General features: G+C 37.1%; 1 protein-coding gene across 3 annotated transcripts in view; it reads right to left on the bottom strand.

Annotated features, from left to right (window-relative positions):
- MS3_00010233 (uncharacterized protein) overlaps positions 1-13,085 on the bottom strand; it is a 30,240-nt gene extending 17,155 nt beyond the window's left edge. Inside the window, exons 1-7 of one of the 3 annotated variants that reach the window (XM_051218592.1) lie at positions 12,982-13,085; positions 12,102-12,129; positions 11,612-11,817; positions 11,413-11,577; positions 5,724-5,939; positions 4,646-4,968; positions 467-588 (exon numbers count right to left, since the gene is read on the bottom strand). In XM_051218592.1, the coding sequence (XP_051075301.1) occupies positions 467-588; positions 4,646-4,968; positions 5,724-5,939; positions 11,413-11,577; positions 11,612-11,644 (859 nt within the window). In that variant the 5' untranslated portion in view covers positions 11,645-11,817; positions 12,102-12,129; positions 12,982-13,085. The remainder of the gene's footprint in view (positions 1-466; positions 589-4,645; positions 4,969-5,723; positions 5,940-11,412; positions 11,578-11,611; positions 11,818-12,101; positions 12,130-12,981) is intronic. The other 2 variants (XM_051218593.1, XM_051218591.1) reach the window with 2 other exon arrangements.
- Positions 13,086-14,935: the final 1,850 nt, after the last annotated feature.

The raw sequence follows: 14,935 nt of genomic DNA, 5'->3' as shown, positions 1-14,935 counted from the left end.
ATGGTTTGAAATAAATCTACTTACAGAATTATAATCAAAAACATATAAATGAAGAAATAAAGTGCTTATATGCAATCTTTCTCCTATACATTACCACCTTTGACCTAACCACTCCTATGAATCCGGTGTTCATCTTGCTGTGCTAATGAGGTATGGCAACCTGGACCGATGCATATATGTGCCTGGTCCTACGTTGTAGCTGACTAACTGACTGGAAGTGCTTCTTTAGTTGAGATCCTATGTCATCTTACAAGAATAAAATCAAATTGGTTCATTGCACCGTAGTATCCTACTCCATAGTGTTGAAGCAACTAACTAGCCCCACTTTATTGATACCGATTTTAAGTGAATCCCCAATGTGTTCAAATGAATCTATAGTCCTTTACTATAAAATATTCTTTCATTGATTTGACTTGTTTTGGTAAAAACTGAACTTTTGTTGACAATATAAAAATAGAAAACTTGCCAGTATTTTTATCAGTTGACTTCGTATTTTCATTTGTACTTTGTACATTGACATGTTCTTCTGTCTTTTCATTTTGCAAAGTTGAGTTGGATAATGAATTTATTTTATCATTACATTCGGACCTACAAAAAAGGTGGCAAATTCTTATAGCTATAAATTTAGATCAGAAACTAAGGAAATGGACAAATCACAAAATTTATAATGAAAAAGTTTAAATTTATCTATAGACATCAGGATGTGTTTCATCAGCCTACGGAGGAGACAACCCAACGAATTTCAGCGTGTCCAAAGACTGTTTCCCAAATCAGTAAACTAACTAGTGACGAGTAAAAGTAAAACAAAGACTTTTATTCATTTGAAATTGCGCAGTAGGACAGCATTATTAACAATCCTAAAACGTAGCGGTACAGCTTAAAGGCTTTACTTTACCTCTCGATTTCCTCTCAAACGACTAACCATATATAGCTTCTTTCAGGGGAATCGTCAAGATCTTTCCACAAGGATAAAAGAGTAAAAGTAGATGTATAGCACTGAGAGCAGGTTTATAGATACAGAGAGTCCATCTACAGAAGTCAAAATATACAAACAGCCAGATAAAGGTTACTGAACAATTTATTGTTTCATAAACTTTATTGAGGTTTTTCTTCTATAGATCTGGTTTCTGTTGCACAAATTATGAATAGGTAAACTATTGATTTTACGGATAATTAAATACTCTCGCGACCCATTCTATGAGAACAAACGGTGCTTATCATCAAATATCATCTCATAATCATCTTTATCACATGCAAGATACTAACCGGTTTTATTGAAAATTCATTCTTTTCCCGACGAATCGATAGTATTCGGGATTTTACGACTTGTAGCTTGAAGAAAAATCAGCTTAACTAGTCTTTCTGATATTATGAGTTTTGAAACCAACGCCTAAATAACAGCTATAATATATATATAATACTATAGTACTCCACCAACTTTTCACTTCATTTTTTATATCAGTCATATGGCTAATAAAATTAATGGAAATAGAATGATGAAATCCCGAAATACTATTACTTCAAGTAGATTGAGGTCTAGTTTTATTATTTCACAGTTACGGAAGACTTAAAAGTGGTATTTATTTATTTGAACACATAAATATTGGTACAAGAGGGCACCAAATATATATACGCCATACGAAACAATGGGAATTCGGAGAGAAAAAAAAGAAAAGGACAATAACGAACAGATTAGTGTAATAATAATAATAATAATAATAATAATAGTAATGGGGGAAACGGAAAGGTACAATCAGAAGAAATCTTTCAGTTAAGGAAGATACAACCACTTTCTATGAAGAAAGTAAAAGAAGGTTACAGCAGGATCGCCACTGGCTTCTATTCTGAGCCATATCTGATAACGTCTCTAGCCACTGTGTTGCACCATCTCTCGGACCCCAACCAGGGAGTCGTGAAGGTCCGATACAAGCCAGCTCTTTGCAGCTTTCTTTCATACCACGACACCAAGTCATGTACTGACCACCTCTCCGGTTTTTCCAACCAGTCCCAGAGTCGGCAAATAATGCACGACGTGGAATTCCCTGGGACGACATTCGTAGAACATGTCCAAGCCACCGAAGTCGGTGTTTCAAGATAGTGGTATTCGAAGATTGTTACAGAGATTCGTTAAACGTTTTCAAGATAATGAATCTAAAAATGTTATTACTCATGAGACATTGTTGGGTGTATATGAGCGAAAAAATAAAGCCATGTAAAAGACCTATTATGTCGTTAACTGCTGTTCCTCAAGAAAGCTGATACAATCGCCAAAAATTAGGACTGACTGACTGGAGTAAGTAATCTATAAACTAATTTCTTTCAATCGCCTATGACATTTTGTTATGTTTATTTTATAAGTAAACATATCATTTTATAACATAAACATTTATCCTTCTGGTTAAAAAAATTGTCTATGATTTCAAATCGTTCAGGGGCTTCAGATAATAATTCATTCTCGTGAACAGCCATCACTTGACCATATCGTATTAACGTTTATTATAGATTTAGATTTCATTCACTCACTTTAACAATTCCCTATGAAAACCCTAACCAATTACGTAATCGATAGGTTACCTAGTTCTGTTACTATTAGTCCAGTTTCTCCTATGAAAGTACTCGTAATGAGTATACTAGAAGTATGCTGAGGAGTCCCACAGTAGGACGAGACGGCTGTCCAGTGCTTCCAGGTTTTCCATAGTAGTCTACCTTCAATAGACTTATGATCTCAACTATTAAAATTACTATAATATCCGCAAAACCCCTTTTGACCTTAAAGGTTAATTGTTGTATTCTATTATCTTGTAAGTTTGAGATATTTTTAGACATTACTAAAGTGATATCGATTCTGCATAGCAAACACGTCTTTGTATTTCCATAAAGCTCGTATAACACAGTTATTAACTGATCGGTTGATAAACAGTTATCACATGGCTTGAAATATTTGTTTTAAATATTTTCGTTACCGCTTTCAGAATACAAGCATACACACCTAGAAATAGACAGAAATCTCTATTCAGACAAATTTTGAAGTAGGAATAGTAGAGCTGGAGTATTATGACAATACAAGTCAGTATTATATTTATGGATTCGTATAATGTAAACAATCTGATTTAAGTCTTAGCGATGATGTATTCAAGAAAAGAAAAGAAATAATAGACTAAATCTAAACTAGTTATTTAAGGCTAATAGTACCAGTACTAATACTGCTATCTGAACTAGTCTCTTATAATATTAATTTTACTAAGAATTCTGCGACCTTATCAGTTGAAATCAATTAGAAGTGACGCACTTCTCGGGAAAAGAGCATGATTATTCGCTTAAAATATTGAGCTTGGAAACTCAAGAATAAATTTGCCAAAAAACACAGTTCCAAGTTGTTGGCTTTAGAGAAAACATAGCAAGGCGAAGAAAGAGTGAGTAATAATGACAGTAGTAAAAAAAACTACAAACTATAAAAAAGGATATTAAATGAAGGATAATAAAACATGTTTAATATTCAAAGCCTCAATGAGATCACTCAATAATCATTATATACTGTGATGTTGGTAAAATGAAGAAACGAAAGCATCCTCAGTTCATATGTTATCATTATTTCCTTGAATGTGTCCACAGTTCGCATAATTACACCATAAGTTATTAAAATTGAGACTGAATCCTTCATTAGGTAGTACTTGACTTTTAGTCCTTAGATTCCAATCTCAAACTCCATTGTATCTAAAAGATGTAGCTCAAACGGTGAGTGCAAAAATCTATACTTGACTGTTGAGTTCCATATCAATTTTTTACATCAAAGAAACCTATGTTTATTTTAGATTGATTGGACAGCTATATATGATATTTACAAGGTTAACGAAGAAACGAAGAGTAAATAGACAATCATATAGATATTTAAGCTTTAACTTCATGTATTTTTCGCCTACAACTGCTTTGGATGAAGATTAAGCATGGATTATATTTACTGGTGAATAATGACAGAAAAATCATTTAGACTTGAATGAATATTGTCAATGAAATGTTAGTATGAACAATAAAAATAAAAACATATTGAAATTGTAACACAATATACCATACTTTTAATCATTTTTTGTAACAATCTCGATAGTGAAACATTTATCTTAGTTACACCACATACGCTTGAATATTAAATCTAATGATATAGCTAAAAAATAGTTCTTTAAATCTAGAACACGATAATCATTCTACTTCTTTTTTCCCTCACTAGTTCGATCCATATATTTTGTCTCTATGGCTTGCTCAGTGTCCTGTTACTATTAGGATAACTAAATCTAATATTCTATTTTTTTGTCTTGTCGATCTGTCATTGTTGTGCCTATGTGAACTGAACTATGTGACTTGAGCTAATAAATATTTGTCAAATAATTTACAAAATGAAACAAGGACAGGGAACTCTATATTTTCATTTCTATGGTCTATTGGAATAGAGTATCCAACCAACAATCATATGATTAAAGGTTCACATCTATTCTATCTACTTCGGTTTAGGCGTATTGATTTCATACAAAAGATTTAAACTGTGGTTTTGTACTTTGAACTTTATGTCCCTTATGAATTATTGTTTTATTTAAATATAATAAGTACGTGGTATGAAAGTGGTAATTATTAAGGCACATAAACAAACACTAACTTTAAAATATGTATAACATCGTTTTCAACAAGCGTTTTCATGGCAATGATTGAATCTAATGGAATGCATAATCCTAAATTTAGTAGTTCTTGAGGAATATGGCAACAAGAAAACTCAACATTATTATCATGGCAGGTGGATGATTTATTGTTAGAGTCATGATGTGATTCAGTCATTTTGTTATGAGTAGCATCAATGTTATAATCACTTGAAGATAATTCAGAATGAGAAGCAATGTAAGCCTGTTTTTGAGCTACTGCAGTTTGGCTTGCGTCGAAACACAACGATTCAGGTGTGACCAACAAAACACCATCTATCAAATTCTAGAAAGAAGAGAGATAAAAAAAAAACCACAGATACAATCCAAAAACTTCGATATTGGAGAGTTTAAATAAAAGAACGATTTTTGTTTAGTCGATATTCTGCTATTATACACTAATTATTAGTATAAAATCAGGAACTAGATGATAAATTTTCGATGTTTATTTCTGGTGAAAGTTTGAGAGCTAAAAGTTAAATATGATCACTAAGGTGGATGACTGGACAATAGTCATACAACCGGTTTAGAAAAATGATCTACTACTGAAGAGTTCCACCATGAATCAAGCAGCTTAATCTTAGAACCTTGAGCTATGACATTGAACGACAAAACTTTGAATTTCAAAAGGATAATGAGCGTCCATAAGACTGTAAGCCTTCATAATGAATGAAAATAGATATTAAACCCTAGTTATTTAATGCCCACTAATCGGGTCCAATTATCTAGAGTCATGAATTACTATCACGTATAAAATAGCGTAGCAAACCTGATGGATTGTAAAAAGGATGAGATCGATATCGAATCATAATGAAGATCCAGTTAATACTCCAGATGTCAGGGCATTGATTTAACACTTTGCCGTATCCTATTTCTTCATAACTTACAACTAGCACTTCTTTTTACAAACAACAGACATGATTTCTAGATTACCATTGATGAAAATCCCTAGGACTATGGATTCTTAAGAGCACATTAACAGTAATGAGGTATTCAGCCATATAACAAAAAAGTAAACATTTGGATACCAGTAAAACTTACATCAAGACTTTCTAGAACACGAAAGGCATTCACTTTAACAAATTGGCGTTCCAGGGCATCATCATCAATGGGATAGGATTTATTAGGATTCAAAACACGTGTTGTATAAAAGAAGGGTTGAACAGCTAGAAATCCAGTATTTGTAGTATCGACATTTTGCTTATCCATATCTTCTATGCGCAACGCAACACCAGGAAGATGCTTTATTTTAGTTGACTGGAATCACAAAATAAAGGATGAAGTGTATGAAAATAATCTTCTTATGCTGAACCCTGGGTGAAATCTGTTTTAAAATGTTATCTAACTGTAATGAATATATGGTTATGAAACCATCATTTTTAGTTCAGATGAAAGACATGTAAATCTCTTTTGTTAAATAAGGAACCTATATTAAGACTTAAAATATTCAGATGAATATGAATGTATGCTTAACTGCATTTTAACTAGTTATCGAAAACATTTAATGGAAAGTATCCGTTTGTGATTGGGTAAACTATGTACGAAAATATAATGTAACAAATCAAAAAGCCATAAGCCTGATCAGCATTTGAAAAATGCAGAGCAGACAAAACAATCAGAACAATAGTATGCAATCCTGTTAAATGCACCTGCATAAAAATGAGGTAGAAAAGGCTTGACCACTAATGCTGGTGAAAAAACTACACCAAAAATAACAGAGTTTGACTCGCGGTGCTTCTTAAGAGAAAGTCGCTATTCAGTTAAATGATCGGAATTTATTGATGAGATATATGAATTATTTTACGTCTGTGCCGAATATTCACTCAGGAAGATTATTTCAGATAAGAAAGCTAGTTAAAAGAAATTTAAGAGTTCAAAATATAAGGGCAACGAGCTGACTCTATGAACAACTTTACTGACTAGGTGATTCAATAGGGTGTAAGATCTGATGAAAATGTCAAATGGTTTAAGTTGTTGGGACTGAAGATCCCGGGTCCGAGCTCCGCATAGGGGTTGTGGGTGCGCACTGCTGAGGAGTCTCATACTAGGATAAAACGGCCGTCCAGTGCTTGCAGGTTTTCCATGGTGGTCTAGCTTTAATCGGCTCACTAATTCATCTATTAAATTACTACAATCTCCATAAACCCCCATTCTGTTTAGTTGTTACACTTCATAATAGTACATAAAGAGAAAATTAAAAGGATAAATAAAAGGAAGTGATGAACCAACTGTAAAGAATATAATCACTTTAAATTGGTTGGACTTCAACGTTTTTGTGAATTTATACATATTCGAGCAAACATGTTACAAGCTCAGATGTCCCAATAAATTCCTTTAACTCCGCCTGTAGCTCTTCTAGGGTCACTATCGGTCCCAAGCACGAGTGAAGGAGGAAGGTTGAGCATAAAGTCAGAAAACCCATCCCGTATTTATTTATTTGAACACATAAATATTGGTACAAGAGAGCGCCAATATATATGCGCCACACAAAACAATGAGGATTCGAAGAGAAAGAAAAAAAAGAGAACAATAACGAAGAGATTGGTGTAAGGTAGTGTAGTAATAATAATAATAATGGGGGAAACGGAAAGGTACAATCAGAAGAAATCTTTCAGTTAAGGAAGATACAACCACTTTCTATGAAGAAAGTAAAAGAAGGTTACAGCAGGATCGCCACTGGCTTCTATTCTGAGCCATATCTGATAACGTCTCTAGCCACTGTGTTGCACCATCTCTCGGACCCCAACCAGGGAGTCGTGAAGGTCCAATACAAGCCAGCTCTTTGCAGCTTCTTTCATACCACGACACCAAGTCATGTACTGACCACCTCTCCGGTTTTTCCAACCAGTCCCAGAGTCCGCAAATAATGCACGACGTGGAATTCTCTGGGACGACATTCGTAGCACATGTCCAAGCCACCGAAGTCGGTGTTTCAAGATGGTGACATCGATTGCATTATCATCTCTGTGCCCGAACACACGATGCCGAACCTCTGCATTACTGACATGGTGTTCCCACTGGATGTTAGCAATCCTTCGGAGACAACGATGATCGAACACAGAGAGTCGTCTAACGTCCTCAACTCGGAGAAGCCAGGTTTCACAAGCATAGAGCAAGACTGCTCTCACCGACGCGTTGTAGATCCGACTTTTTACAGCCAGACTAACATCACGAAGGCGCCAAAGGTGGCCCAGATTGGCATAAGCCGCTCTGGCTTTCACTATTCGTGCATTGATCTCATCACTCACACCCCCACCAGCACTTATGCAGCTACCTAGATACACGAACTTCTCGACTACTTCTATCTGCTCACCATCCAAGGTGAGTACAGGATTAGAATCCTGCCAGTCTTGTAGAAGTACTTTACACTTCTAAGGTGCAAAGCACATACCATACCTACGGACACTGATTGCCAACTGATTAAGTGCGGATTGTATGGCTTGGGAGACCTTGCTAAAAAACGCTAACCAGAATAAACCATTTAAACTCTGCTCTCCAAGTCAAACGATCTTCATTCAGAACAATTATCAAGCCTCATGATGAAAGCCTAGATTCTTCGGAAGTCACAAGGCCGATTACCCTTCTAACAACCACACCAACAATTAACACAAGTACATGGAATGTTCAGACAATGTGGGAGATCGGGAGGATCAATCAAATAGTTGTAGAAATCAGGAGACACAACTTGACGGTGTTCAGACTAAGTGAAACCCATTGGACTCAAGCTGGAGAGAAAAAATTAGATTTGGGAGACACGCTGATGTACTCTGGTCACGAAGAAAATGCTCCACACACTCAGACAGTTTCTCTGATACTGTTCAAAGAAGCATGTAATGCAATGGTAAGGTAAGAATCTCATGGACTCAGGATCATCAAAGCATCTTTGACAACAAAGGAGGGAATTACAATGAATCTTATCCAGCATTATGCACCCACGAGTAATAGCAACAGTTTTATGAGAGACTGTAATCGATCATAGCGAAGTGCTCAGGAAACGACCTGACCATCCTAATGAGAGACCTAAACGCCGAAGTAGGGATGGACAACACCAGATATTAAGATATCATGGGACAATATGGAGTGACTGAGAAAAAAGAACTAGAACGGTGACAGATTTGAGAATTTATGTTCATTTAACAAAGTGGTTATAGGTGGCACAATATTCCCCCACAAACGCATACAAAAAGCTACATGGGTCTCATCGGATCACAGTACACAGAACTCGAACGATCATATTTGCACCACTAAAAAATTCAAAAGGTCGATGGAAGACGTGAGAACCAGGAGAGGAGCTGACATAGCTTTAGATCACCACCCGGTTGTGGCCAAAATCAAACTGAAGCTAAAGAAGCAATGGACAACTGGACAAACAGCAGTACTAAGGTTTATTACAGCTTTCCTTCGAGATACTGACAAACTCAACGAATTCAAGAAAGCTCGCAGCAAAAAGTTCCAAGACTTACAGGATCTACTGAAAGAAGAAAGTAAGATGGAGGGTATCTGGAGTGGGATCAAAGAAGCACCTACTTCAATGTGTCAGGAGGTTCTGGATCGGAAGAGTATCATCATAAAGAATGGATCTCTGTCGAAACCCTAGATAAGATTCAAGAAAGGAAGAAAAAGAAGACAGCGATTAACAACAGCCGAACACGAGCAGAGAAAGTCAAGGTACAAGCTGAATACATAGAAGCAAACAAGTGAAGAGTATTAGAGCTGACGAGCAGAAATATGTGGACGGCCTAGCAGCGACAGAGGTAAAAGCTGCAACAGGAAATATCAAACAACTATGCGACACAACGAAGAAACTAGTAGGGAAATATAGTAAACCAGAGGAAGCGGTCAAGAACAAAAAAAGCAAGACAATCACTGAGATTCAAGAACAGAGGAACAGATGGGAAGAACACTTTGAGGAACTCTCGAATAGGTCAGCTCCATTGAATCCACCGGACATCCAAGCAGCACCTACAAACCTTCCTATAGATGTCACCCAACCAACAATCGAAGAAATCAGGATGACCGATCATCAGACGAATCAGGAGTGGGAAAGCAGTATGACCTGACAATATGCCAGCTGAAGCTCTGAAGTCAGACATAGAACTGCAAGTATACTTCACGTTCTATTCAGGAAGATTTCGAGAAAGCAAATGTGCAGACGGACAGAAGAGAGTGATTCCTCATCAAGACACCAGAGAAAGGAGACCTGAGTAAATGTGAAAACTACAGAGGCATCACACTATTGTCAGTACCAGGGAAAGTTTTCAACAGTGTAGCTGAACCGGATGAAAGACACAGTAGACAACCGACTTCGAGATCAACAGGCTGGATTCTGTAAGGATCGGTCGTGCGCAGATCAAATTGCGACACTACGGATCATCGTCAAACAATCAGTTGAGTGGTACTTGTCACTATACATCAACTTCATTGACTATGAGAAGGCGTTTGATAGTGCGTATAGGAGGACCCAATGGAAACTTCTTCGACACTATGGTGTACCTGAGACCGTCAATATCATCCAGGATTCATACAACGGACTACAGTGCAAAGTCGTGCATGGAGGACAACCGACAGACGCATCCCAAGTGAGGACCGGAGGCAGACAAGGTTGCCTACTACCACCCTTTCTCTCTTTTCTAGTCGTTGCCTTGATTATGAAGAGCTAGACATTTGAGGGGAAGCACGGAATACAATAGAGAGATTAGATCTAACTAAAGGATTTGAACTTCGCAGATTATCCCATACATAGCAACAAATGCAGATGAAGACAACTAGTGTAGCAGCAGCCTCTGCACCAGTAGGCCTCAACATACACAAGAGGAAAACCAAGATCCTAAAATAGAACACGAAGAGCGCCAACCCGATCACACTTGATGGAGAAGCTCTGGGTGATGTGCAATCTTCCACGCTCCTGAATGGTCAGCATCATCGATGAACGAGGAGGATCTGATGCAGACGTAAAGGAAAGGATTGACAAAGTAAGGGCAGCGTTCCTACAGTTGAACAACATATAGGACTTAGAAGGACTGTCTGAAAGTTAACAGCAAAGTTGGAATCTTCAATACGAACGTCAAAACTTCTGCTGTACGGAGCTAAAGCCTGGAGAACTACCACAATTGTCATCAAAAAGTATAAGTATTTATCTACACATGATACTTAATGTCCGTTAGCCGGATAAGATCAGCAACAGCCTACTGCAGGAGAGAACAAACCAGCTTGCAGATGAAGAGGGAATAAGGAAAAGACGTTGAAAGTGGAAAGAACATACATTACGGAAATAAACACTTCATTTATTCTGTGCTCAATGTAGTAGCAATGGAATTTTATGGGAAACTTTAACTACAAAGACCGAGCTCAGGATATGATTGCGATAAATTCAAATGTGGGATTTTTTCAAGCAAACTAAGGAATTCTACATGCAAATGAGTCTCATCGAACTAATTTATAGTTCCATTGATTTATATGGATGCCCAGTTGATCATAAACTTTTTATTTATCCAACTAAAAAAATATTGATGAAATCCGTTAAAACAGACACGGTTCATTGATTTGTAGTTTAATTAAAGCATTTCCTAATAAACCTTAATCTAGAGTGCTCGTTAGAGTATGGATGTTCATATAGCATTTAAAAAATACTATTAATTTTCCTTATTCTCCAATTAGTACTACATTTTAATGACCATTTATAAGCAAAGTCAATCATTACACTCCAAAAAATATATTATAATAAACTTACACTGCAATTCGCACGTGCAGCTGTTGGAATAATTAAACGTTGACCAGGAAAAACGGGAGGGAGGCCATAACTCATGAGGGGTAAATGATTGGCTCTAGCAATCTGAGTAGGGGTTACAAAACCCAACTGGGCAGCGATAGCCGACAGTGAATCTCCAGCTTTTACCTGAATGACATATTTAATATGCTGCTCTGATTACCTCGTAAACACAGAACTCTCCTGAGGCCTCCATAATGACGTGACAATAAAGCTAAGTACGTTGAGAACTTTGTTTAACCACAACTATGAGCATTTGATTCTCTTCACATAACTGAACAACAGAAGATAAAAGTGTTATTTCCCTAAGCTCAACGAAGAAAATATAGAACCCTTGGTGATCGAGTTGATGACGATAAGCTAATAATGCTAGTAAATTTTGTAGTAAAATGAAAACAGACAATTAGAAACGACATACATGTATATAAATACAACCTTGATTTTAAGAATCACATTTCAAAAACTGAATTGACCAATTGTTAATAAGTGGTTACACTACAGTTTAGATGCTGAAGTCACAAACACTTTACCCCTTATTTGGAAGGTGAAAGCACCCTTTGGATGCCTGAAATAAATGGTTCCTGATAAACTTATTAATTTTAAAAGTGGCAGTGTTAAAATATAATAAGCTAAACGATAATAATCATTCTTACTGGTTTTGAAGTTTAAGTTTCATTCTACCTAAAACATGGAAAAGTGACAAATTGAACATTTACAAGTGACAATAAGATATTACGACAAAAAGAAGTAATGTAAGGAACAAGTGCGCTGATAAGAAAGAGTGAACCAATCCAGATATGACACGTTCATGAAAAGTTTTGTAAACACATATTTCCGTAGAACAACAGATCTTTCACTAGTACCCCATCTTAGACAGGACTGGGTCATAGGGCTTTGAAACATCATAGGAAGAGAGCCTTGTTGATTTATCTATGATATGTGGTATTAGAAGATTAGCTGTGCTCAACAACACTTGAGGACTGAAACGCAATTGGTTTAACTTTTTTCTCAAAAAGGCGTAGTACATGTTCAATCGACGACAGTTCAGTCCTCCATTAGGTTTAGAGACTAACCCGGGACAAGACAATTGTCAAAGACAGAACAACCAGAAACTTGATTCTCTAGGACGCAATTTTAAATGTGTATCCGCCCAAGCGCCCAATTTTGGGGAAAATTTGGAACATCTTGGGGAAGCCGCTATAGTAAACTTTGGGGAGGTGGCACAAAAACCCCAAACTTTGGGGAAGGCTATTTCACTATGGGGATTTCCCAAAAATTCCCCCGAAGTTGGGAGCTTGGGTGGAAGATTTTCTACGACTGATGGAGTGGTGAGCACACTAGATCTGCAACAAATAACACCTGGTTTGAGTAAAATTAAAAATAACTCAGTGTGCAGTAGCATCATACACAGTTTTACGTGGAAAACCTAGCAACATTTAATTACGATATTTCATATATACAAGAAAAATACGTATCAATACAATCGACGTGTGTTAGCCTGGAAAGATGTTCAACGTTGTCAAAACTAATCACTTGGAAGTAATTTTTGGCATGAATGGAACCCGAGACATTTGCCAAGACCGCAAGACTACGAGGAATCACAATATAACGCAACAAACCCTACATCCCACGTTAGTGTCACCTTCAACTTCAATATCCAATATCCTTAAAGCAACTTGTATTCAAATAGTTCATATGGTTCTGAACGGAACAGAAGAAGCTCCCACATAACAGGCTCTAAAGCCTTATGGCAGTGGCAGGCATGAACTTTGGCATATATAGATACAAAAAGAGAAATATTAGTAAGTTATTGTGAGATACTGTCCTGAGTCCCTAGGGATATAGCTAGTTTTCTCTCAAACGACTTCTTGGCAGCAAATTCAAGATTATGACTACTCATAATGAGCAGAAGATATGCCTACAGTTAAGTTCGCAATGTTGTGTCTCTAGATCCTGAGTGTTACCCCCAAGGTTTGTGTTAGTATTGAGTCTAAGATGGTATTTGAGAGATACCCAGGATTGCTTAGGATGATGAAAGTAATAAGGAGACCACCTTTGAAACTCTTATTCTTTAATGAATGAAGAAACAGTGGTGTGAAGCACCTTTCATAAGGTTTTAATTTGAGTCCACGAAATTATCTGTGTAGCGGTAAATTAATCCCCACAATAAGTAGTTTTGTAAGTCTTCGACATTAATGCTGACTTCATTATTTCCAAAAAACACACTCTGGCTGAGGGCACTTGGCCACGCATCCGCACCAGATCACCAGTGGGTACGCCCTACTACTCATCCCTTGCAACTGCTAGTCAGCATTAAGCAGAAGCTTATCGATTTATTGATAGCTTTCAAAATATATCTTCGAACTCTCTCATTTCTGACTCCTGATCCACCTGGGTCGGTATATATCGATGATAAAGGTATAACTTTTAAAAGCTTTGTCAACCTCTGGATAACTGTGACATATTTAGTTCTGAGCTCGACATGATCTGGCACACCGATTTTAAACTGTGGGTCCGTCACATGTTGTAACATTATATAGAGTTTTTTAGTTTTCATTTCTACATGTAGTGATATTTCTTATGTTTCCGGATAATTTTTTGTCCTTTAGTACAATTTATCTTCGTTATGGAAGGACAGACCCTTAAGCTATTTAAGATTAAGACTATTTAGCCTCTCAATCTTCAACTCATGCCATTATGCCCCGATGAATAGAGGCCTGGTTCTGCTACACAGGAGCACACTTCCATGAACACTGCCTGATATCCCCGCCTGCGCAATTCCTCGCGGTAGTGAACGGGATAACGCGGGATCGTGACAGGCACGTCAAACCAATATGTTCACTAGTGGTATTTCAGAGCTTGACGACACTTCAAAGAAGACCTGACCGACTGATAAAAGTTAGACCAGCATTTCCACAACGTGGAATTGCAACACGTCTCAGAGACAGAAATGTATCCAAGAATGTGAGAGGTCACTGTTCAACAGATCCTTGACGACAGTTATTTTGGACTGATCTGGTCTACGCTTCCTCAACTTGTGTGAGCGGTTCTTGTTTTGGCTACATCTGAAGATCAGATTCTGGAAATCACCAGAAACCCCGGCACCGAGGTTTATTCTGTCAAAGAAAAGCCTCAAACGGCATAAAACGACGTTACAGATCTCTATCGTACACTCACTCGTTATCTTAACATTCATCATAATCGTAGAAGCACCTATCATATCAAAATGTGAGCATTTAATGAAACCCTTAAGAGATCAACATCTTATACACATTCGAAAATCATCAATTTGGACGACAACACAAGAAGGCACTCTTCTTAGTCAGGGAAATCATCATAAAACCAACTATTCTGGCACACCAGAACATCAGAGCACCCATCAGTATCAGCTGGCAACCTTTTGTATTCTTCTCGAGACGGTTACTAGACACCGAATCGAGGTATAGCACTTTCGGTATGGAAGTCAGCCATGTATTGTGATGTACAG

Source organism: Schistosoma haematobium, chromosome 1 (genome assembly GCF_000699445.3).
Source record: "Schistosoma haematobium chromosome 1, whole genome shotgun sequence".
NCBI lineage: Eukaryota > Metazoa > Platyhelminthes > Trematoda > Strigeidida > Schistosomatidae > Schistosoma > Schistosoma haematobium.
Note: the sequence above shows the minus strand (reverse complement) of the source record. Positions and strands in the feature narration are given on the sequence as shown.